The 26,971-nt window shown below is 35.9% G+C and overlaps 1 protein-coding gene across 2 annotated transcripts in view; it reads right to left on the minus strand.

Annotated features, from left to right (window-relative positions):
- The window catches only part of SGCZ (sarcoglycan zeta), a 1,038,602-nt gene that overhangs the window by 200,435 nt on the left and 811,196 nt on the right, over window positions 1-26,971 (minus strand). For both annotated transcript variants that reach the window (XM_088478800.1, XM_088478799.1), the window contains one exon: window positions 16,465-16,566. In XM_088478800.1, the coding sequence (XP_088334926.1) occupies window positions 16,465-16,566 (102 nt within the window). The remainder of the gene's footprint in view (window positions 1-16,464; window positions 16,567-26,971) is intronic.

Genomic DNA, 26,971 nt, shown 5'->3' on the forward strand with positions numbered 1-26,971 from the left:
ACTGCTATGCTCCATAAACCTTGTCTTAAGCATTGATAGCCACAACCACAATTAAATACATAAATGAGATATCTGGAATGGCAATTAATAAAACTTTCTATTTTAAAAAATTTTCTTAGAAACTAAAGATATTACCCTTTTTAGACTATTTTTAATAAAACCACATCTTAGACACATAACATGCCCACAATTATACCAGTCTTTATTAACTTTGACACAAGGAGAAATGTTTCTCATTCACAAAGAAACTTGGAGAAGTTTAGTTCCTTATATGTTAAGCTTTTTTAAAATATTATTGTGGGTCAGCCCTCTAACTGAGCTTTTAACAAATGGTCTAACAAGAGTATTGTATAATTGTGTATAAGGGTTTTTTTTTTATTTTATTTGAAGCTAAATTTAATTTTTAAATAAAATCCACTGAATTTTCTTAATTCGTTTTTAGGGAAAGTCTATCAAGCTCCAAAGATTTTGTGTATGCTTCATTTAGAATACTATTAAGGTATGATCTCTCTCTTATAAAGACCAAACTACTATCTGCCTGATTGTTTTCACATCAGTACAATTCCTCCGTAACCTCTGGAACTGTCCAAATAGGATATTTGTAAGCTAGTTTCTTTAAGTGATTACTGCTGAAAAGGATATACAATAATTGTTAGTATCCACTGGTTTACAATAATTTGACATAATAATAGAATCACCATCAGTTGTGAGGGTGATTTCCAGGAAATTAATAATGTCCTTACTAAAAGTGCTGTTAAATTTTAGACCCAAATCATTCTGATTAAGGTGTTCAAGAAATTGTGAAATAGAATTAATATCCCTGTTCGAAATAAAAAAAATCATCTATATAACATCTGTAGAGGATGAGATTTGCTGCATGTCTGCTGATCCATGTATATTGATGATTAAAGTGACCCATGAAAATATTTGCAAAACTCGCAGTAAATGTTGTCCCCATCACTGTGCCAAATACTTGAAGAAAAATGTTTTTTTTATAAAAAAAGAAAATAATTATGTGTGAGTAAAAAGTGAATGGAATCTAAAATAAACTGTTTATGGTGGATCTGAGAGACAACAATGCCAATGTAACTGCTTCCAAGTCTTGTCTGTGGTCAATGTTGGTATACAAGATCTGCACATCCATTGGTAAAAAGTGACCTTCTTTCCACTTTTGTTCTTTTAATTAGGTTCAATAAATGTGATATATAACAGGTGTGGGATCTCAGACCTACCACTAAAGGATGATGATAGTGATCAATATTTTGTGAAAGAAACAAAATTAGAGACCCTACACCAGAAATGTTTCGATGCCCAGGAGGTTGTGTTAAATGTTTATGTATCTTGGGGAAGTGATAATAAGTGGGTGTTATATGAAGTGGGGGGGACTAAAAATTAAATTCTTCCCTGGATGTCACCCTCTCCCCTAAAGCATTTCGGATAAGTTTTTTAAATTCAGCTCTGAAAGCCCTACGCCACGTAAAAAAAAAGAATTTGGTCTCTGTGGCTCCCGGTGGCCTCTCCTCTGTCTTCTCTCTGAAGAGGGTAGTGCTGGGATTCCCAGGGGCTGCTGGGAGGCTCCAGGGGATGGTGGGAGGGGCAAGGGCTGCTGGGAGATGTAGTTATCCCAGTGCCCATTCCGGGGTGGTCACATAGACACTAGTGGGCCCACACACACAACACTCTCTCACACACACACTCATACACACTTACAAACATTAATAAACACTCACACACACTGACATACTCACCCTGCTGCAGAAGACCCAGCTTCCGACGCTGGATGAAGAATACACGGCTTCGGAAGGTGAGTAATTAAGGACTAATTAAGCTAATTAGTCCTATGGGGGGATAACACCAGAGGGCCAGAGCTAGTCTCTGTGTTTTCTCCTAAAATTACCGATTTTAAGAAAAAACACACTTGCTCTGGAGGTGCGTGAAAAAAAACCTCCAGGCGTGAACAAAAAGAAAAAATCTGCAGCTATTTGAATAGCAAAACACCCGCACCTGCTAGAAAAACCTCGCAGGTTGCGATTTTTTGCTATTCTCGCACCCAATTGAATATGCTCCAAAGTGTCACAAGTGTTTTGTATTATCAGGCACCCCATTTATCAGCCTGTTTTATTGAGAATCCCTTTTCATTCAATACATGATTTAAACCCAAAGATTCTTTAGATATCCACTTATTTTTTTTGCATCTTTTCCATAAATTTGTTTCAATTATTTGAGAGTTGATTTGTAGAATATAGAAAATCTCAATATAACAACTCATTTCTTCTAATGAAAAAAAGATGACATGTTTAAATTTACTAACTCTAAATCCACTGAATTTTGTATATGATTAATTAATGTCGTATTTCCAGAATCTTCCAGTTTTAAATTTTGTTTTTGAAAAGATTCTAAAATCTGTACTCATTATAGAGCAGTTTCATCCAAATTAATGAGTTGTGTTTCCTCACTCTTATTTTTAAGTTGTTTATTTACAAAATAATGTTTTCTGCATAGATATATAATGTACTTTTTCAGTACACAAAGAGTTCAAAAAATGTTGGTTTGGAACTGGGGGCATAATTCAAACCCTGAGATAGAAGTTTAATTTCAGCCTCAGTTAATGTTTTGTTGGATATATTATAAATCCCTTTTGGTTTATTTAATATCTGTAGTTTCTTCCTTTTGACTGGATTTTGACCTCTGGTTCATCTATATCTGAATTTCTTGATCTTTTTGTAGTATAATTTGTGAATGGTTTATAGTTAATGGCTTATAGTCTATATAGATTTAGAGGAACCTTTTGGTAATAATTCTGATCTGACATATTTATTAACAGTTTCTTATATAGCTCAGCATATTCAATTGTGGTTATCTCCTCTTAAATGGGCGGTTCTTTCTGGCCCATCTTTCTTTTGGTTTTGCCCCTCTGGAGACATTTGGAGTAGTTAATGTTCTTGATTTACTTTGCTGTTCCCTCAAAATTGATTCAGTATCCAATTTTTATATACTACAAATCTAGAAGAATAGTTAGAGTAATTTGTCATATTATTACTAGGAAGGGGGGGTTCGTATTCCGGCTATTATATATTCTTACTTCATCTTGTAAATAATCATTGCAATCTCTCTGCAGTTTGGAATTTTTCATTACAATTAACTCTTTCTCATATGCTTCTAATTTCTGGTTAATTGACCTATCACTCTCTTTAATGGATGGATGATATTTAAAGCTCTTTAAATCCTTCTTAATGTTATTAATCTCCATTTTAGTTTCCTTAATTTAGTTAGTATGATGTTCAATTAACAATTATTATTCCAATTCTTTAGAAAATGTTTATCATTTTGGAAAAAGGAGCTTTAAAATATTCTTAGACCCCTGGGTATATAGCCACATTCCAGAAATGCCTGCAATATGAGTCTATCCCACCATTGCCTAATTTCATAGTTTCATCTTTAAAAAATCTTACCAACTTTTTGAAACATTTAAACAATAGTATGATAATTGAAACAATAATATGATAATTGAAACAATAATATGATAATCTTGCCATCTAAACTAGCCAGGTCCATATTGGTATTTTTTGTATACAGGTAAATAACAGGTCAATGCAGCCTGGGCAATAAACTTTGAAAACAGAAGATATAAATTATGAACTACAAAATGCCTTTAGGTGCCAAAATAACAAATATTCCACTACAAAATTAATATTAAAATTCACAAACACTATTTTAAAGTAAAATTCCAATTAGCTGCAGGTATTTAGAAAATAAAGCTTTCTCTTATGATAATATAGACAAAAAACAAAAACTACCGCTGATGTATAGCTATAAAAAAATCTTACATTTCAGACATAGAATATTTATTAAAACATACAAAATACAACCATTATATGCTGCATAAGAATTGTTCACATAACAAACACTTTGGATTGTTAATATTTCACATTAATATATTATAACAGACTGCTCTTGATATTAAATATACATTGGAATCCTCTATTTAAGGAGGTTATTATTATTATTAGAATTTATTTATATGGTACCACAAGTGTTCCGCAGCGCCTTACAAAGTACATAAACAAATAAGTAACCAGTGACTTACACTACAATACAATACAAAGCAGGACACGGACATGTATAATAAACATTGCTATATTAGCAACCATTACACCCACATAAGCAGCCAGGTGTTAGTTGCCCTAGTGGGGAGTAAGGGATAAATTCAATTACAGAAGGGAGAAGCACAAGAGGGTAGAGGGCCCTGGTCGAAAGAGCTTACATTCTTTAAGGGAGGGGCAGACAAACAGGAGTGACACAGATGAGGTAGGCGGGGAGGGAGGAAGATGTAGCAGCAAGTTAGGATGAGAGCTGGAAGGCTTTAATGAAGTAGTGTGATATAATATACTATGTCCAAAGAAGTCCTTTACTAAGTAGCAATATTTATAAGCATGGATGTAATTAGTTATAGTCACAAGTTTTTCAATCCCATTAAATTTAGTGCCAAATTTACTAGCCCTTATTAGGAAATTATGCTCCACTTCCAAAATTGTGACAGTCTAAGCACTATAAAACTGGTTATTGTACATTACTCCACAGCACACCCACAATCCACCAACACAGCAGTTTGGGTGCCTTCCACCGGTATACAGACTGACAATGCCCAATTACCTTGAACAAAGTATCTTTGAATTATCACTGCTTCTATATTAAAGGAGTATCATGAACTCTATTAACTAACTATTGAGTGTGTCTGTTTGTTCAAAGTTGGCTCAAAATCTACTGAACCATTTTTCATGAAAACTGCATAATTTTGTAGTGGAAACTCCTAGAAATAACCTGCACTTTCTCAATCCATCAATGTAAGCAATATCAAAAACATAATTTCTTGACATCATCAATGCAAGATATAGGTGTGTGCGGCCGGTAAGGGGTGAGGGCTGAGGTGCTTTGGCCCCACGTTCACTTGAATAGGATAGGGTATATAGCAGTCTGTGCACAGGACACACAGTGACATTGGTGTGAGTGATGGGTGAATAGGATAGGCTACATAGCAGTCTGTGCACAGGGCACACAGTGACATTGGTGTGAGTGATGGGTGAATAGGATAGGCTACATAGCAGTCTGTGCACAGAGCACACAGTGATATTGGTATGAGTGTTGGGTGAAGGCGCTGCTGCCACCATTCTGTATAACGCTGCTGGTAACATGGGCCACTCCCACAACAGGGCCCCTCTGCAAAGCTATACAACTAGAATACCTCAAATAAAACAAATGTTGGTGGAAGCGATTTATTCATGGGCAAAACCATGGGCAACTGCTAGTATTTTAATAAATGTATTTTTTTTTAAACATAGCTCTCTTGTCAGCACTTCTATTTTCTACTTTTTTTTCTAGAGGGGTCAGTTACCACTGATTACCGCAGTAGGTTTATCCTTTTATGAATTGCAGTGCTAATTCAATTTGTAGTAGAAAATGTTATATCTATATCTTAATATGTGGGAGTGGTAAATTCATACTCAATGGCATGGCCAATGATGTCACATCAACTAATATGGCTGGAGACAGACTAAGGTTTTTTAACAGAATCTATCAGGACACTGATCTTAGCAGTCTATAATGGAATGAGGAGGTAAAACATTTTACCAGACATGGAATGTCAGATTAACACTGCACAATGTATTTTATCTGTCATTTTATTAAACTTTCTAACAACCTATATGCCTCATATGTGTAGCTCAGCAAAATATTAAGTTGTATAAATACAAAAAAGATTAAGGGGAGATGTACTAAGCCTTGGAGAGAGATAAAGTGGAGAGTGATAAGGTACCAACCAATCAGCTCCTAACTGTCATTTTTCAAACATAGGCCCTGATTCAGAGCCGGACGCTCTGACCAGAGCGCTCGCTCTGAATCAGGGCCCACCTCCATAATTATGGAGCGTCCTCCTGGACGCTCATATAGCTGTGGGTCACCACCCACAGCCTATATGAGCGTGCAGGTTGATGGTCGCGATGGTCTTGACCATCGCGACCCTCGCCACTGCGAGCCGGAGCCTGCGGTTGAGTTTCTCAACCGCAAGGCCCAGAGTGATTTTGGCTCTATCAGAGCCAAAATCACTCCCACTGACATCACTAGTGATGTCAGTGGGCCGGCTTCTGACGGTAGGCGTTCCCTTGGGAACGCCCCCGTCTGGGAGGCACGCCCCCGGCAAGCCCACCAAAGGGGGCGTGCTGTCAATCAACATCGACAGCACGCCCCCTTTGATCAGACAGAACGAGCGAAGGAAAGTCCTTCGCTCGTCGCGTCTCGTGCATGCGCACGACGGAGCTCCCTCCGTCGTGCGCATGCTCAGTGCACACCATCGACCCACTTGCGAGCGGACAGCCGCTCGCGAGTGGGTCTGAATCAGGCCCATAGTCTGTAAAGTGTCTCTTCACTTTACCTCTCTCCAAGGCTTAGTATATCTACCCTAAGAGGCATATCATTTTGGCAGAACAAAGCTACTGTAGCTATTTATTTAAATCTTAAATTAAAAGGGGGAAAGAACAATATGGTGGCAAAGAAAAGGATGGCAAGATCAAAACAACCGATCAGTGTGCCACAATCAACAACATGCATTGTGGTGGATACTGCCAAGTGACTATAGATAGACAGTTATTAGATAGACAATGTCTAAATAGACACCAGATGTTAGGCAGTCAATAGTTAGACAGGGACAAAAGGTCAACAGGGACAAAAGTCAGACACACTAAAGTTCGACATGTAAGAAGGTCAACAGGTACAAAAGGTCGACAGGGTCAAAAGTTCGACATGAAAATGGTCTACGCATTTTTTTTCTTGCTTCTTAGGGTTAGGGTTAGAGTTAGGGTTAGGCACCAGAAGGGAGGGTTAGGGTTAGGCACCAAGGGGAGGGCTAGGGTCAGGGTGAAGATTTGGGCTAAAGAAAGAAAAAAATTGTCCACCATTTTTGTGTCAACCTATTTCATGTCAAATGTTTGACCCTGTCGGCCTTTTGTACCTGTTGATCTTCGTACATGTCTAACTTTAGTGTGTCTGACTTTTCTCCCTGTCAACTTTTTGTCCCTGTCTATTGACCGTCTAACATCTGGTGTCTATCTAGACATTGTCTATCTAATTACTATCTTCTCTTATACCACATCCACTGCCAAGAGTCCCAAACAACACAAAATAATCCACATAAAAGAGGGTATCCACCTCAACCTTATAACTTGGCTTCCCACCCATGAGGGTGATTTTGCTGCCCCAGTTTGGGTGGTACACCCAGCTAATGGTCAACGACAGTGCACCCAAAATTACAAAATTAAATAATTTCACTTAAATTGAATGACCTGCCATTCTTTAATCACCACAAATAGCCAACTACATACAGTACAACACAACAACCAAATCCAGGAAAACAGTATGGGAAGATCACAAATCAAACAAGCTTTGGGCCAACATTTAGTCAATCTTTTCCTATTGACAAAAATCTAAATTTGCTTTAAATAGGCTAACTGGTAGGGTATATAGCATGCATTTTTCCATTTTTATTAGAGATGTGTGCAGACCCCTGTGTTGTGGTCTTGGTTTTGGCAAAACCACTCTCAAATGTTTTGGCTTTGGCAAAACCACACAGAAGTGGTTTGGTTATTTTCTCTTCTGGTTTTGGATTGCTTTAAAATTGATTAAAAAACAGTTAAAATCATGTACTTTGGACCTGTTTATATGCAATCCAAAACCACCCAAGATTCGTTTGTGAAATCTGAGTTCTGAACTTACAGCAGACCAGAGCTGGAACTCAATTCTACTCGGAAGCCCAAAAGTGACCCGTGACGGGACATGATTGACTTGAAAGTTAAGTTCGGGTGTGTTTAGTTTTCAGGAAAACCACACCACACATCTCTAATTTTTATAGCATTGAACCTACAAAACTATGCACAATATTGATGTAATAAATTAGTGGTAACTATAAGTAGTCCCCACTACCTACTAAACTTTATCAGACGATCTGACCTTTTTTGTGTCATTTTTTTCTTCAATAATATACTACCAATTATAACAACTATTAAATATCAGTATTTTCTGAATATTTACTTACTGTTATTTACTTATCTTTGTTTTTAATTTTTTTATTATCTTGTGATTCTATCAGATTTTGCTATTCTGTTTTTTACCAAGTGTTCATATAGAAGCTCTCAAGCCATAAGCATGTTACCCATACTGTAGTTCACTGGTAAATTTTACTTGATGTTTTTCATGGGAATTTCAACCTACTGTAGACTATTTAACAAATGCTAAAATTATTAAAATGTTCTAAATCATGAATACTTGATGACACTGCAATCAGGAAGGGTATTTCTAAGTATTATTAACTTCTGAGTTTCTTTTCCTTGGGGCAAGGTGAGATTAAATATGCCATGTTTTTTATCAGAAAATGATACATGATATACTGTCTGTTTGGAAATTAAAATTACAATCTTGGTCATGGATTCATATTCAATTTTGAGGAACATGTAAGTCATTTAGACTACTTTTGCTACTTCTGTAATTTGAAAATTATGCATATATCCTAATTTTATTAAACTGTTGATCATAAACAATGTACATTAGCACTTTATGTCTACTTTACACTAACCCTTACCTTTTGGTTGTTTGTGAATATGATTATTTTATTACTTTTATATAAGGCAAATTGTAGCCATGCTTCATGGTCATAAAAAGGCTTTCCATACCTGCAAATGCTTTTTTTAAATAGATTTGGTTGAACCACTGATTTTATTGTCAATATACAGCAATTGCCTTACAAGTAATGTGGCAATAAATAGAAACAATAAATACAATATATTTATATAGATTTAAAGTCATATTCTAACTCTAACTGCTCCCTACAACCATTTAAATAACAGCACTATCAATGAATGCATTACTGTTCTTAAAAACTGTTTTATGTACAATATTGTATTGCTTACTGTAAAAATGTTGCATTATTTAAGAGAGAATTTAGATAGCTGTTCTTAGTAACCAAGGCTACAACTTACAATGTGTTTATTGTTCTGCTAAACGCTATACATCTAGTGGGTTGCAAATGTTTATAGTTGTCTGGATCTGGACAAATGTTTATCTGGACAAATGTTTATAGTTGTCTGGATCTAGACAAATGTTTATCTGGACAAATGTTTATAGTTGTCTAGATCTAAACTTGAGCAGTCAGAAGACCTAATTTACAGTACAAAACACACCAATGCACAGCCTTTGGAAGAAACCTCCACAAACTTCAAGTGCACCTAGATACATGGAAAGGATAAAGAATCTGAACTGTGCAAAAGTGTAAATATCACATCAGGTACAACCTCCTACCATTTTATAGCAACTTCCATTAAATAAAACATTTTGTTTTAGTCATCATGTTACATCACATTCAAAGTAAAGATAGAGGCTCATTCATTGAAAGCTCTGAGAAATATACTCCCTTGACTCTCTTGATAATATAAATAATCTCACACAGCAAAATGAGAACTTCTTTTGCTGCAACACAAAATCTGGTGAACTGGCGGTGGGCGCAAATTTAAAATTTCATCAAATACCACCATTTTTCATTGTACTGTAAATCCATGCACTTTGGTAGAAATTATTATTTTGCAAGGAGTTAATGGGTGAGGGTTCAGAGGGAAAACTAATTGAACTTTGCTTAGGTGTGGTAGCTCTCCATGCTACTCTGTGAAGCCACATGAGGTTGCTTCACTGTTTACTGCAGGGGTCCCTGGCTACTGTCACCCTGAACCTCAACTAAACAACTCTATCAGATAAGCTCTTTACTACTGCAAAATCTATGGGCACTGTTTCTCATCCAGGAGTTTTGGTGCACTGTTTTTTTTAGTACTTTTAGGCTTTGAGACCCAAAATCTGGGTTCTTGCTATGATATGTCATGGTCTTATACTACGCTAATGCATTTCTTTGTGGATATGAGTTTTTGTACAGTGTTGACTTCACATTTTTCATTTTCATTTATTACCTAGCACAGTGACATCTTTGCTCAATTTGTTATGTATACAGTATATACATTTCTCAACTACATACAGTATATATATTGTAATATGGGGTATAGAAAGGAGGATTCAGACAGGTAGGTATTCGGTAAAGCAGTGTATTTTAATGGCAGCAGAAACTGCACTTTAGCATACATAAGCATAGGCCTGGACACACACAGGCATATAACAGAAAACAAGCAAACAAACATAAAAGGTTCCAGCACTACTTGTGCTTAGCCGTCAGCAGTGGCTTACAGCTTACAACTGGCCATGCTCTCCCAGCATAGCCAATAGACCCTGGCACTACAACACTAAAAGGCCTACTACCTGGCCGCTAGACAGCATCAGGAAAAGGAGCAACAGGCAGATGAGAGTTTTAAACTCTCTGTCTGCTGCTGACTTCCTGCTGGTTCTGGGCAACCTGGAAAACCCAGAATTCTATATTTCCAGTTTGAGCTGTGAAGCCCAGAAAACCCAGAGTTCCAAACTTCTATTGCTGTGCAGAATGTGCCGGTTTTGTTTTCCTCTCCCTTGGAGGGAGCTGATCCCACCCCTCTCACCACATATCCCACTCTTTAGCTTTTCCAAGCTTGGCGAAGCGCACTTTTCCTTTCGTGACAACCAAGACCATTCAGCCTTCCTGAACAATGTGCATTCTGGCAGTGGAGCAACCATCCTTCTTTTCTTGCAGACACCGGATTCTACTCTTTTTTTTTTGCTGCCCCACAGACAAAGTATTCCTCAAAGAGCCACTGCGATATAAGAGCGCTCTAGCGTGAAGTACAGTACAGGGACCGGACTTCCTTCTTGCCAAATAGCTTGTCACCTCAGGAATACAATACGGTTGCTGCTTTACACCCACTCATCGAGGTGTATTTATCTTGTCCTCTATAAAGGCAGTGCGCCCTGGCAGGGAAAAAACACCTGGTTATTGCGAACTAAGGCTTCCGCTTCTTTTTGCTGTTCTGCTGACAAGGTGTCCATCTGCTGACAAGGTGTCCATCAGCGGAACTTCTGTAGGGCCAAGCAAACTAGAGCGGCCCCCAGGAACCTGAGGGGTGGCGGTTTCCAGCACGTCCATGCCAACATCTGTATTGGGTATGACACCTCTGCAAATTTTTTTGTCTGGCCATAACCAGGAAAATTGTTGCAGATTTCTTTCCTCAGACATTAATTGTGCAGAAGTTTACTCTCCAAAGAAGACTGGCCATGCTTTTCCATTCATCTCTCATCTCTACTTTAAGTAGTTTTTATCAATGCAGTGTGTGGCACAGCTTTATTTTGCTAATGCTGTAAGCAAAGTTATGTATACAACTCAATCTTATGCTTCATTGTACAAAATATACTAAACTATACTGTCCATCTAAAACAACTTTGCTCCATCTATAAGTGCCAAAGGCAGTAAGAACCCAACTCCAGTTGCAGAAAATCTATTATTTATAAAAGCCTTTGCTTTCTTTGATCTATATCAATTTAGTTTTCTCATTTAAGCCACAACATGTTCCAAGTCTTTTCAAAGGGGAGAATTCCAAATATAAATGGAATAGTGGAATAGGAAAGTCAATTGTAATCTAATATGTAGTCAGGTACAGAATTATACCAGGTTTCTCTGAAAGGGCTCTGCTATTTTAGACATAAGATAACAGTGGATGCATTGTCAGAATTGTGAAGAAGTGATCTATTGCTTTACATCAGATAAGTATCTATAAAATAATTTACCAAGCAGCATTATTTGGTGTAAGATGGACCAGTATAATGTATGATGCTAGCTATTTACCTACAGTAAAGATTATTAAATCATTTTATTTTGATTCATTTAGAGCGTGATTGAGAAAACGAAATTAATCTAACAGGAGTTTTTTTCGAGGATACAGTATAAATACAAAGATATGTAAAGAGTTCTGGGAAAATGCATACAAAATATATCCTCAATGGTCTCTAGTTCCTACAAAGCTACATTCCTTATACCCACTATCTTCTGACCTTGTTGGAGTAAATGTGGGCACAAAGTTACCTTCCTACATGTATGGTGGGACTGCCCATACATCACAGAATTTTGGAATTTGGTACTGTCTCTGATAGGCTGAATGATCAATATTACACCCCATAAAGATCCATTGCATGGTCTGCTCTGTAAACCGCTTTGTGGGGTCTCAAAACTGCGCAGTAGACTTTTCAGAGACATATGTAACGTGGCTAAGCTCCTCATTGCCACGAATTGGAAGCACTATGGTATAGTGTATCCATATTGTACAACACAACTCTGCTCCATGACATATCAAAGCATATCATGGGATCGGGGAGTCTTGGTTTACCCAACAGGTCCTGGATGATATAAAAATATTTCCCTTTTTGAGGCCACTGATATGCTATACCCTGTAGGCATGATCTCTGATTTGTCCACCTTTTCTAATGGGTAATCTGAGACTCAGTGTTGCCTTCACTCCCCCTCCTAACCTTCCCCATGTCCCCTTCCTTCCCCCCACCACACATTATTAATGTAATTTTTTTTAAAAAATTGGTAGATAAACATTTCCTTGAACTTTATATGGGAACCCTCTCATCTAAATGTCTTACTGTCTGTTTTCTATGTTTATCATTGCCAGACATCAGTTTTACATCACTGTGCATTTTGCTGGTCCTTATTATTTATACATCAATAATGCTCTTTATAAATTGCTCTTTGTCACCCATGGTAATGGTAAATGTATGAGTTATATGGCCTCCACCTAAATATGTCACTTGTATGTTTTCTGCTATTATAAGACAATACTGTACTGTAGCTGTATATTAAACATGGCCAATATGGTGCTGGCACAGGTACGCATTGGGGGTGAGATCCATTTTACTTGTATTTAGTAATAAGGAAACAAGGAGACAATGCTTAAACCACACCTATGCAAACAGAATCTCAAAAATGATCCTAATTCCACATCACCTTTATATTACCTGTATATAAACATACATGTCATGGGTGTATCTACAATGGGTCCGGGGGGGGGCACACTGCACTCCTTGCACCCATACACGATACTTACCTGGCCTGTTAGCACTGCAGAAATCGTCATTTTCCCGAAGCTACGCATAGGCACAGTAGCCGGATCACTGGGATAATGGCATAGGTGCCATCAGGGGCATTTCAAGAGAGGAGGGGTCCCATGTGCAGACTCAGTGCGGGCCCCCTCCTCTATCCGGTGGTCCCACAGCGCAGCACTGGCAGTAGATTTTGGCTTAGTGCCAGAGTCTACTGCGCATGCGCGAGTCTCCTGGAAAATGGGCGCTGACATTTTCCGAGTGATATTTACTGCTCAGCAGCACTATGGACAGGTAAGTATAAGACTCTATGGGTGCAGGGTGTGGACCAGTGTGTGCCCATTATAGATACGCCCCTGGGCACCATGTTTCCAGAGATCAGCGCATGCACAGTAGGTTCTGGCATAGTGCCGGGGTCTAGTCTGAAAATAGGGCTGTGAGAGAGGAGGGAGCTCACACAGAGGCTATACTCAGGCTGCCTCCTCTGTTAATCTGGCCCTAGTATATTTCACATATTAATTACATCAAATTACATATACTTTTATTTATAAATAAACAATGTTATGAGCTCATTACATTTTGGGCCCCATTTACTAATGTGTTTTATCACCAAAACGAGTGACAAATGTCACTGTGTATGATAAATGGTGGTCCAGCCAATCAGCTCCCAACTGTCAACTGTTAGAAAAATGACAGCTGGGTGCTGATTGGCTGGAGCACCATTTATCAATCATACACAGTGACATTTATCACTCGTTTTGGTGATAAAACTGGTTAGTAAATGGGGGCCTATATTTCAAATTACTAAGTAATGGCATAACAAAAATTCAAATGTAAAGAGCAGAACAGAGCTGCGGTGGGAGCAATCAATGGTAACATCAGCAGTCAGGTCTCTCTCTGTCCCATGGATATACTGTACAGGTGTAACAACAAAAAGGTATTAGGAGGACATTAGTAGAAAGAACCTTAAAGTCAATTATTGTCTTATTCTATCACTTGTACATGATGAGGTATAGTAGGAATAATGTTCCTATATTTATGCAGCTAGTAAGATAAATTCTTTTTGCTTTATTGGGAATGAAAGAATATAGAAGGCAAGAGCAGTTTGGATATGTAATATGTTCATTTTCCAAAACATAAAAGAAATAAAAGAGAAAGTCTACTGATACCTAAGAGATTCATTTGGAACTATTCTTCTCCTGTGGGGGAATACGTCTGCTTTTTATGTTTCTAAATACAATCTATCAAATTCACAGCAATGGTAATGTCTTCCCTACCTGTGTTGCTCAGTGTCATGGTGCATGCAAATGCAATCTTTCTTTTTGAGTGATAAAAATGTCTGTTCCATTGTTCCTGGAATGGCTATTGAAGCTGCACCAATGCATTATGTCACACTTGCTTTTTGGATTGTTAAGGATTAAGCTACATTTGGAATTCTAAACTGATATTTAAAATACTGAAATTCAATAATGTATTTCTAAATATATTCGAACACATTTATTTTGTATTATATTTTTGTACTTAACATGCTATAACATTTGTTACAGATTTATGTTCGACCTCTGAAATGTAAGTGATTTTTAAAAGTATTTTAAAAGTATAAACCTTCCTAATGCATTACCTTTATAATGTAAAGCTTTTCTATTGCTTTTGTCATACGTTTGCCTTTTACTAAATTTACGATGAACTATAATGAGTTTAAAAAGTCAGAACTCCTTAATGTTAAATTATGCCAGCTATTCCTTTATTTTTTATACTCTTCAGCTAGACAAAGGAACTTCAGTATATCTGGCTAAATGCACTTCAGATCGGCCAAAAGATCGATGAGTTTTGTTTGTGGAAACAAAAAACAAATGTGCTACAGAAATATAGTATAGAAATATAGTATAGTATAGTATAGGATAGTACAGTATAGTATAGTATAGTATATTCAGCAAGTTTAACAAACTGACAAATTGGGCTCTGACATAAACCTGTTAAACTTTTTACTTATGAACTCACCGTTACCTTACTAAACTCAAATGATACCAAACATTGTATCTTACTGTATTGACACCAGTAATGCTGCTTTTATAGATACAGTACCTAACTAAAGTAATGCAATAGATCGTTCTTGACAATTTATGTCTATACATCCACAGTTAGCTCAAGTCTACAACAGCATGTAAACCTGGTTTAATTCTGTACATGACTACATATTAGTTTACAATTGGCTCCCCTATTCCACTATACCTATTTTATTTGGAATTCTCCCTTCTGAAAAGCAGACCTGGAACATGTTGTGACTCAGATGAGAAAACTAAAGAATCCCATGCTAGGAGTTTCTAATGAACGCAGGCGTGCTATTACAAAGTTAGATATAATAGTTAGGGTAGGAAAATCAGTTATTTGGTAGAAGAAAAATAGAGGATCGGCAAAAACTCAGTCTATGGTCCCTAATTCTAAAATCAAACATTACAGCACCATTTCCAGAAATAGGAATACGTCAGCGAAATCATTTCAGAAATTAAATAACCATACATTAGCAAAGGTGGTAGGACACAGCTCACAAGAAATCACTATTACACAGGCAATAAATCTGCATTTTGTCTATTGCATCTGTTTAAAGTATGTATATGCTTATTGCAATATAAGTATATATTTACTGCCTGATTATCAAAGGGTGAGATGTATCAAATCTTCTAAAGATGAAAAGTGGAGGTGTTGCCCATAGCATCAAATAGAATTTATTGCTATTATTTTAGAGATTGTACTAAATAAATGATAGCTAGAATCTGAGTCCTTTATAGAAGGTTTGACACCTCTCACTTAAAGGGGGAGATGTATCAAACCTTTGAGAGACATAAAGTGATGAAGTTGCCCATAGCAACCAATTAACTTCTAACTGTCACTCTTATCGTACGTACACACGTAGCGATAAAAATGAACAATTTGAATGATAGCGATATCGATCATATCATTATCATTCATATCATGCATTTTTCGCGCCCTACCAACTCACCTACGACCAGTGATGCGCGGCCACGTATGGACGATAGCGATATCGTCCATCGGCCGTGCATGCAGGCCAACTTGCTCAATATCGAGGAGTTTACTAAAGGGACCCGCGACCATCGAATGCGGGTCACTATAGTCATTGGCGAGTTGGTGGGGTGCTGGATGATCGAAATCGATCATCCAGCACACCAGGGAGGATGCAGGACGATCAGCCAGCAATATCATATCGCTGGCTGATCGCTACGTGTGTACACACCATAACAGTCATTTTATAGATTGTGCTAGATAAATGATAGCTAGAATTTGATTAACTGCTATGAGAAACCTTCCACTTTAGCTCTCTCAAAGGTTTGATACATCTCTTGTACAATCTCTATTGATACTGCCATTTGTGGGGAGCATAACATAAAGGGAACCTACCTTTCGAGATTGTATTTCTTTTACATATAATGGAAGAAGAAACTCAGATACACCTTCCAGCCGTATTCCTTTCTTGGTAATTCGTAAATTCCCCATACCATCCTGTAGGCAAAAACAGTAAATATCAATACTCAGACTGTACATATATGGTAGTATCACAATAGCATCTATATTACACTGGTACACACCTCCTTTCTATGCTTTGGAAGTGCTTCCATGATGGTGATTTGCAATCTATGGCAGGAATGTGGATGTTGGGGAATGTACAAATATTACTGCTTACTATCACTTTGGAACAAGTCCTTAACTAAATAAAAATAGTGCACTTTTCAAAAGGTTTCACATTGAAATGAATGGCTAATTCTTAATATCCTGCACCTGACGGCATAACAATAACAAGTGCAGGTTGAGTCTCCCATATCCAAAATGCTTGGAACCAGGAGTATTTTGGATATCGGAATATTCCGTAATGAAATATCTTGGGAATGGGACCCAAATCTAAACACAGAATGCATTTATGTTTTATATACACCTTATACACACAGCCTGCCGGTAATTTTATACAATATATTTCATAATTTTGTGCATCAAAAAAAGTTTTGTGTACATACATGAAATTCATTATGTTTCATATACACTTTAAACACACAGCCTGAAGGTTACTTTATACAATATTTTAATAATTTTGTGCCTTAAACAAAGTTTGTGTACATTGAACCATCAGAAAGCAAAGGTATATTTGGATATGGGAGACCTGTATTTTCATGTGGTTACCATATAAATAGAGAATGCCTCCTAGATCTGCAATCTCTACCCACTTGAATCTCATGTAAATATGTTATCCTGACTTAATAAGTGCATGAAGTATGGCCCCATATACAGAATAAGATGAAAGTGAATGATAAAATCTGTCTGGAGCCTGCACTCATGGGACCTAATTTAGAGTAAAGAGTAAATCCAGCTAGAAGATGCCATTAAGCACCTTGCAAAATCCTATTGCGCTGCAGTGGAGTAAACATTACACATTGGTGTCATACAGTAGCTCTATTATAAATCACGGTGGAAAAACAAAGCTTCCCTACATTGAGTGCCACTTGCAAAAGTGTTTTCGCTGCGTGCAAAATAATTTACATTTGCACCCCATGTACAGTTTGCAACATGGGTTGTCACTGTGGTTATTTGTGCTAGTATGCTAGCTTGGCTCTTAACTCTACATGAGATTGATAGTTAGAAATGGTTTTACCATGTCTTTAAAATATGCCTGTTTGTTAATGACATTCTTATCTTATTACAATTTAGAAATTATAGTTCTACTTGTATTGCAAATGTCATAGGGTTTGCTAGTTACTGTATTTTCCATACATTTCATCAGATACATCAAATATTTGGATTAACAATCAAGATTAAAAACATTTCACAGCTGCAATAAATTCTTTGTCTGATGTTACTAAAATTAATACTTCTTCATAACACACTCCCCCTACCACCTATAATGTCACACAAGTTTATCAACTGCTATGTTATATGCAGTAAAATTTATTAATTATATTTTACTAACTCTACACTCGCTAAAACATAGATTTGGGTCTGTGTTTTAAACATCCAGATCATTAGACCAGGAAACCCAAAGTTTCAGTTTTCAGATGACCACAAGGGCAAAATACATTGCTCAACCTCAGCTTGACTTTTCCATAAGAATTCTATAAAATGTAATGTATAACACCCCACTACATTACCGACAGCTGAAGCTACTCCAATATCTTTAACACAATACCCCTATGAGCTGTTGTGAAATCCAACAATCCATATAGTGGAGGCCAATAATTATGTGCTTCTGATGCCCATTATAAAACACCTTGGTTTTGCACCAGTAGATCTCGATGGATCACTTTACACATTATTATATGTTTCCTAATGATGCCTCCACAAACCAAAAGTGCAGGTTGATGCCAAATACAAAGAGCTAGAAAATATTTAGAACGTTCCCATCATTACTAATTTGTGCTACTAATTTTAAAGCTGTTGTGTCAAAGGAGGATGCCAAACACTTAATTAACTACAATTGATACAATTGATATTTAAGAAAAAATGCCAGTAATTATTTGAAAAATAATTGTCCCAAAAGAAAATTCACTAAATATATAATAATTATACCAGGTTTGTATGGAATATTACAAAGATCTTTAATGCATAATAGAAAGTAAAAGTTAAATCTAAACATCAAAACATAAGCCAACATATGGAATTCTGTACATTTATATGACCACAGATATCACACATCATATTAATGAATGATGAATTTAATAACAAATGTACTGTATATATATGTGATAGTGTGATAGCTATAGATATGACTGCTATTTCCATTTTATAACTTTGAGCAATATAGAAGGGACTTGCAGTAAAGTGGAGTCCCTTGACGGGGGCTGCAAAGTTCAATGCATTGATCAATTCATGAACTAAAACCCCACTGTTTATTATTATTGTTAGTTATTATTGTGAGAGCAGAGCTCCTTTATATATATATATATATATATATATATATATATATTCTTTGATATATTATCTTCACAATTATCGTAAGTCACTTTCTTTCTGCCAACACCCCCTCTTAACATGGCAACCAGCTGCAATGGGGGAAGAGAGAGAAACGTATTTAGTTATGTATAAACACATATTTAATGTTAAATAGAAGATTTACTTGCTATTTAACATAAAAACATAAATTATTCAGGACATTATATGTACAGCTTGCAAGATTAGCCCAGAAGCATATTCTATTAGATGCTGAAGGGCAAAGTGAAAATGCTGGAGACTGCAGAACTTTACTATATGTAAATTTCACACTACCTACATTCTGCTTGACATTAATGAAATGTTACTTATTGAATTTAATCTGGGATTTTTCATTTTAATATTAACTATAGTAACTAGCATAAAGTAGTCAAGCATTGCATGATGTAGCGTGTAAAGAGTGAAAGGTCTCATGTCCTGCATATTAGGACAAATTAATTACTGTTGTACAGAAATTCTGAGCTGTCGGGCAGACTCTAGTAAGCATTATGTATTCAGGCACATACTGTCCATAGTTAGTAAAGCACTTGTTATATTATATACTAGATGTTGCTGTATTATTTGTCCTGATTCTGTCATGAAGCAAGTCTACAATGTCAGATTGTGTAGTTATCCAGTCTCTATGGACGATTTTTCCAGGAATTAGGCAACATGTCACAAAAGCCCTACTGTTGGGGGACTTTGCTGAACTGGACAGTTTACAACATAACATTCGTGGATTTCAGTATCCTCAAAAATATATATTCTCATTATCTCTTCATTTAGTAACTAATTGATATTGTTTTGTCCATTATTTGTTCAGAAAAACAGTATGTTTTATTTATATTTTACATCTGTTCCCAATAGAATGTATAAAGCTATCTCTGATACAAAATAAAAAATAATCATAATCAAAATAAATATAAACCATAGCAATCATATGTATCATTATTTTGCTTTGTAAATATTGTTATTGTATAAAAATAAGACAAATATTGAAAGTTTATTTTAAATATATTTTTTTAAATAAGCATAACGTGGTTCTTTTTCAAAAGCGATCCATTAGCGCAAACAACAGAATTGCTGATGATGCAAGGGTTGTCATGCATGCATGTGTTACTGCAAGGATTAAATGCAGAACACAAAAAATACTTGGTTAGTGAATTAATTAACTTGTTTAAACTATAAGCTCAAAAGTGCACCGATCAATTTGCTGGCTTGTTAAGTACAGCACCTTGCTTCATATTAATTACATCAGATTTGCATATTCAACATTTCAAAAATGGTCAGCTGGGGAGTGAAATATCGAGTGCAAGGACATATAACACAGAGACTTTATTAAAAATGTATCTTACTGAATAATGGGTTTTGACTGTTCGATTAATAAAGACACAAATCCCAAGATTATACGTTTAATTGTTTTTCTTCATATTGTTGAGATATGTCTGTATCAATTTATAGTTAGAAAATATATGAGACTAGAGGTATAGCTTAGTATTGCTAAGACATTATTTTTAATTTAGATTTTTGAGCTATAGTTATAACTAAAATAAGTTATGTATAACTAAAGTTTAAAACTGACAGTTCTATAACTAAAAATTACAGAAAAGTCTTTCAATAACGTAGAAGTGCTTTTGTACTCATTATATACAGAGCAGAACCATCTACTTTGAAAGGGAAGATTGCAGTTCATATTCAGCGGTTGCTGAAATTGCAGTCATTATGTAAATCTATATGTTATATCCATTTACCATGACAGGAATATCATACACCTGTTCTGTGTTTAATCTACAGTAGTTCAATGTTAAGAACATATTCATTGGCCTATTTTGCGATATTGTCAATTACTTTATCATTTAAATTACAACAATAAAAATGTATATCTATCTATCCATCGATCCATGTACATATTGGTGAAAGGACTTGTCTACTTGGCTAAAGTACCCACCCAAATTGTGCTATTAGTTATCTGCCTATCCAGAATTTGTAAATGAGAATGCAATGAATATAGAGTCATTTGATTATTATGAAGGTAAGTCATGAATGAATAAATTGAATTACTGTATGTAATGATCTATATTGTGCATACATAGCTTTACTTTATTCAAACCTATAAGAAAAAAGGTTTCTAGATGCAAACCATGTAGTCTTTTATAATAATATGCTATCAATGAATCAATCGTATATGGAATATGGATCATCTCTTCAATATTATTTTTGATCTGATTTAAATTGGACGTACATATAGAGGATGTGTCACACACGATTTTTCAAATGACATGATGTTCAAAGAGTCAGTTGGTGGCAAGTACATGCTAGACTCTACTGTTGGTCTGTATTTCTTAGTAATCTGAGGTTTATTCTGCAACAATGCAGAGCAATATCAGGTCTTTGGAGCATTTAATGACCTTATGTAAAAGGAGCAAATGGGTTTCCACTGTGATATAATGGTGATCCACTGATTGCAGGTTAGTAGGAGAAACCTGTGTCCTCTTATTACAAAAAGTGTCAATAAACTAACTCATTGCTCTCTTTAGTCAATTATCACAGGGGTATTTTTCTAAACAACTGAAAGCCAATCTGTCAAAGGTGATGCATGGACAGTGTTCAGACAGATGAATAATGAGAAATGAATGGTTGTTATAGATAGAGCTAACTATCTTTTTAAATTGCGATGTTACAAAACATTGAACAATTAGGGTTTCACGTGGTGATTTGTGTGGCTAGTAGGAAATATACCATGGGGCAGCCTCCTTTGCCTGCCTGTTGCAGGAAATGTAATGGTATCTAGTCTATAGGTTGGGGACATTAGACAAGACTAACCATTGTTGGCTGACAGATATCCCTAGCATAACACTAGGAGTCCTAACAGCCTCACTGGTTGAGTGGGAGTAGCAGTAAGGTGTTTCTAGGTGGGGTGGTGGAGCTACACTACACATGGACAGGGGATACCAGCCCAGTGCTGTAAGCCTTACCAACCAATCTATCTAGCAGTGATGTGTGGTCAGGTGATGCAGGCTAGCAGAGCCTTTCCTATCATACTTAGGTATACTCCAAAGTTTTGACTATAAAAAGGATAAGAAAAAATTACAGAAAATATTATAAATATCTCCTTTGTATTAGTCTTATATTATTTATTGTCAAAACTCTGGAGTAAAAAGTGTATGGCAGGTGAGGCCCTGATCAAAACACACCAAATTTCCAGCACTCTATACTACTGCACCTTTGTATAATGCCCACATGAATCCTCGGGTTCATACAGCATATGTATGTGTAAATCTGGCTCTGATACTAGCCAGTGCTTCCTCAGCCATTTACCTCATCACATGTCACTGCTATCTAGGAGCATTTATAAATGTTTCAAGATGCCATTAACTGTCATAGATGAGTTTCCTCCTATGCTTCATGTCTTGATGAATGCATGCATGGGCTTAAGCCACCAGTGATGCTTCAGATGCTGTGCAACTACAGCATACCCAGCTAGCCTTTAGTTTTGCATAGGATTCAGGGACTTTAATACAATTTACATTATTATTATTATTATTATTATTATTATTATTATTATTATTATTATTAATTAATATATGTGTGATAGAGTAGAGATGTGGCTTGAGAGAGATAGTAATAAATTCTAAAGTTAAATTATCATATTTAAACACAATATAATAATGTAATGAAGTGTCATATATATATATATATATATATATATATATATCTTAACAGTTATTAGTAAATGCTGGAGATGCATTTCCAATATACATGTATTTTTTTAAAAAAACAGCATAAACTTCTGGCTCTAAAAAAAAATATGGCAATTCTGAATATACAAAAATATAGTATATGCAAAACTATAATTAAAGCAGCACTATCTTAATGGTAAGCATGTGGAAACTCATCTAAATTAAGACAATTAAAAACAAAACAAAATAAGAACTGCACTTTGAAAAATACAATATAGTGGTTTATATGAGATGGCAGAAATTAGATCAATTGGGATACATATCTAAAAAACCCATTTATTTACATACAATAATAGATCAAAATATCAAACACTATATAGAGATTACACTTTGAAAAAGGCCCCCAAATATTGGGCTGAAACGCATCAGAGAACACCCATTTTTTGCTTCATATTCCCCTAGAGAGTTACATCTTTCCAGCAATACTTTGAAACCTCCTATTGGAGATTACAGTGGTCATCCAGTGTGCAGGCAGTTCTGAGCTTGAGAAGCTGCTGGTTCCATACACTGTGGAATATTGCCTTACTAGCAGGCTGCTGTCTGCTAGCAGTATAATTTGGACAAATTATATGGAACATTCACCCAGGTAAGCCCTATTGATCAGAATTGTTAGTACTATCTCTTTAAATGAACCTGATTTGATGCATTGTAGCTTATGTGTTATACATACACTAAAGGAATTTGGAGACATTACTTTGGTGTTAAAGGAGCCCATTTGTGATCTCCTATTACATAGCCAGATATTATCTTATATCCTTTACAAAGAACTTACAGAACTGCTATCAGTATAAAACTATGTTGTGCCTCGAAAACCACTACTCATTGACATAGCATAGTGGTTAAGGCAGTGAACTGACAAGTTTAGCGTCAGGAGCTTGATCCCTAGAAGAAGAAATAAAATAAATTTGATATTGATGTTTATAGGATTTTGCTGGAAACTGTACCTTCCTTCTATTGATGGTTTATGCAAGCTTAAATTTTGTTAGTTTTTTTGTCAGCTCTCTATACAGTGTTTGATATTTTAGATCAATTATTGTGTGTAAATATTTTTTTAATACTTTTTTATTTGTGTGCCGATTGATTTCATTTCTGCCATTGCATATTAAAGCACTTTACTGTATTTTTCATAGCACAGTTCTTATCTTGATTTTTTTTTTACAAAATGTAAATCAATACTCAAACACAAACACAAATTTGAGTATTATTAGCTACAGGGGTCAATACCAACCAGCTAATCAGAAGGGCTAAACAATGCTCCTGATAGTCATCTACATCATTGTGTAGGGCATATTGGTCGATGCATCCTTGTCAAACAAGCCCCAGCAGTACACAGTGTGTATTCCCACTTACTATAGTGGTGTCAGTCATAGTGTACAGGTGGGTTTTCCTTTTCATATAGGAACTATTGTCATTGAACTGCCATGGATCAACAATAAGGAAAGAAGAATATTTTATTTTCTATTTGGCCAGCAATGGAGTGAAATACGTTTTTTTGTTTAATAAAGTAATGAACAAGGCTTTTGGGTTGTTTTACCTCCAATTAAACTTTATTTGAAAACTATATACAGTATATTTTTAATCTTTTAAACTTTTTTTATTAGAATTTATTTATTATTCTGCTTTAATAATGCATCATTATTTAATGACATATGAAAAGAATAAAAGTTCCTACAGAGTACTAAAGACAGTCATTTTTTTTCGAGGACATAATAGCTACTCTTTAAGTACAACGGTTTAAATGGACTGGAAGAAAAAACTTTGAGTTTGCTAGAATTTATTTACATGCCGTTTTACAATGACTGCATTATCTGATGTAGAGCTTTAGAGTTGAACTGAATAAAGAGAATTCAGACTACAACCTCGGAATTCAGTCATTTTTCTCTTTTACTTCCACTTAAAGTGCCATTTACTCTGTAACTGTGATTTACACAGAACTGTCTAATATTTATTGGTTCTTCTTCTCAATTTACCAGCACTCCTGGCTGCTATAAATGCTTATCTACAAAGAATAGATCTCAAGTCTTGCTGAATTTACCAAAATGGCGCAGTGACATTTAGATATTTAAATAATAGGTTTGTAAATAATCTCAAAATGCATAACTTTGTCTCATAGGATTTTTAGTCAGAAATGAATTAATTTTTTATTAATTATACAAGGCTCGTTTTTTTAATCTAAAGAGTTTTGCTTTAAAATGGTATTTCAATAATTATTTTGTTTCCAATTTGTAGACATCTGTTACTAAAATCAATGGTTACTTAAACTGCAAGGTCTGGGTTATATTACTTTCTGTGAGTGTAAATACAAAGTTCATGGAAAAACAAAAATAAAAAAAACATAATACTCATCACCGAATTATACCTCACAATTACTTTCCCACAGTACACCTCTAAGTGTGACACCACAGAAATCCCTCACCGAGTAAGAATGTTTTATGAATGTCATGGGCTGTGACTAATGGTGTTGTTCAACCACAAAACTGCTCTTAAGGTATTAAATTATTCTTTGTTGAGACTTTACACCGAATCTGGAATGCTGTTCACATGTCACATACTGTAGGAGAATTTCACCTGTGAATGTACTACATGCATGCCACATCTGGGATTACTCCCTTTCGATACACACCAGTAACCAAGTTAGCATGTTCTTGACCTATAGCTGCCAATTCAAGCTATAGTAGTCCTGTTTATTGACAATCTGTTGTCCCCAGGAGCTAAGCAGTCAAAGGTGTTTATTAGTAAGGGATAAAGTGTACTAACCTGAAAAACCACACAGATAGAGAAGGATCCAAAGTCAGTAACACAGAAGACAATGTCATATCAGGTTAACAAGAGCCAAGCAGAAGCAGCATCAAATCAGTGACAAGGATACTAATTCAAAGACTTGGTCAGCACAGACAAGTAACAGATAAGATAAGAAATTGGGAAGGGTTTAAAGCACACCAAGGAACCTACTAGAATATATCAGGGACACCCTACACCATATACCCTACGATTCATCCATTACTAATGAAAATTTTTACATTAGTGAATCACAGTGTGGCATGATGAGCCTTTGTATAGCAGGGATATCAATTGCAGCTGTGTTTGTCATTGAGTGTGGAACGTTCAGAGTGATCGGCGGCAGTGGTGCTTACATCCCTCCCTCCATTCAAAGCTTTTTACTGTGTCTATAAGTTGCTTTTTCAATAATTCTAAGTAAAATAAAATAAAACCCCACTGTAGCTAATGCATCCAGTCCTTAAAAGACCCTGACATGGCTAACATTTCTCCATTACCTAGGAAAAAAAAGTATTTTATTGTGGGACTTTAGGAGAAATAGATGCAGGGATGTAACTTATTGGGGCAGAGTACTGCTCCCAGTCATGTTTCTAAGACATTCACCTCTACAGTCAAGGGACTTGGGCATCTGGATGAATGAGACTTGGGGCTCAGCTAAAAGCCTCTTTCAATGTTTGGAAGGCCTTGACTAGTTCACATGACAAGTCTTGAGAATTTGTTTCTTCTCCAGGACGGGCTTCTCCAATTACTATTAAATTCCAATATCATGGATTTATTAAAAAAATAATTGGTAGTAGCCATTTGATGGGCTACTATGAAAGACAAGTTAAAAATAATCCATGATAGTAATTGGAGAACTTCTCAATTTAAAACATATACTTCTCTAATTAGGATAAGTAGTATTCTCTGTAATTTGAAAAAGCCTGCATGTTCTCCTTTCGGAGCTATACATTTAGGGAAGAGGTCTTATGGACAGAAATGAACCCTATAATGAGACAGGACTTCAACTGAAGCTCAAGAAAACATTTCAGCAAATTCATGGTAATGATGAGGTAAATGTCAAGGAGTAGTTGTGGCCAAGTGTGCAAAAGAAAGAATATACTTCTGATAACAATCATAATTGCATTTACAATAACTGCTTTCTTCCAGTCTATATTTAATTTTTTATGAAGGATAAATCATGTTCTGTAATTTAAAAAGTGACATTGGACCTATCATGTGCTTGGCACCTAAGTATATGGAGCGTGTTGGTAATATTTGTAGAGAAGACATTTGCACAGCCAGGGGAGAGCATTTGGGCAGAGTAAAGGTATCCCACTAAAAAAAGGAGACTGTGACCTCAACATTGCACCTTGTTTTGTAGGGAAGGAATTAGATTTCTTATTGTGAATCAAATATTTTAATGTGACAAAGGAGTGGAGAGGGTGCATTATTAG

The sequence above is a fragment of the Taudactylus pleione genome, unplaced genomic scaffold (assembly GCF_031769625.1).
Source record: "Taudactylus pleione unplaced genomic scaffold, aTauple2 ptg000218l, whole genome shotgun sequence".
Classification (NCBI taxonomy): domain Eukaryota; kingdom Metazoa; phylum Chordata; class Amphibia; order Anura; family Myobatrachidae; genus Taudactylus; species Taudactylus pleione.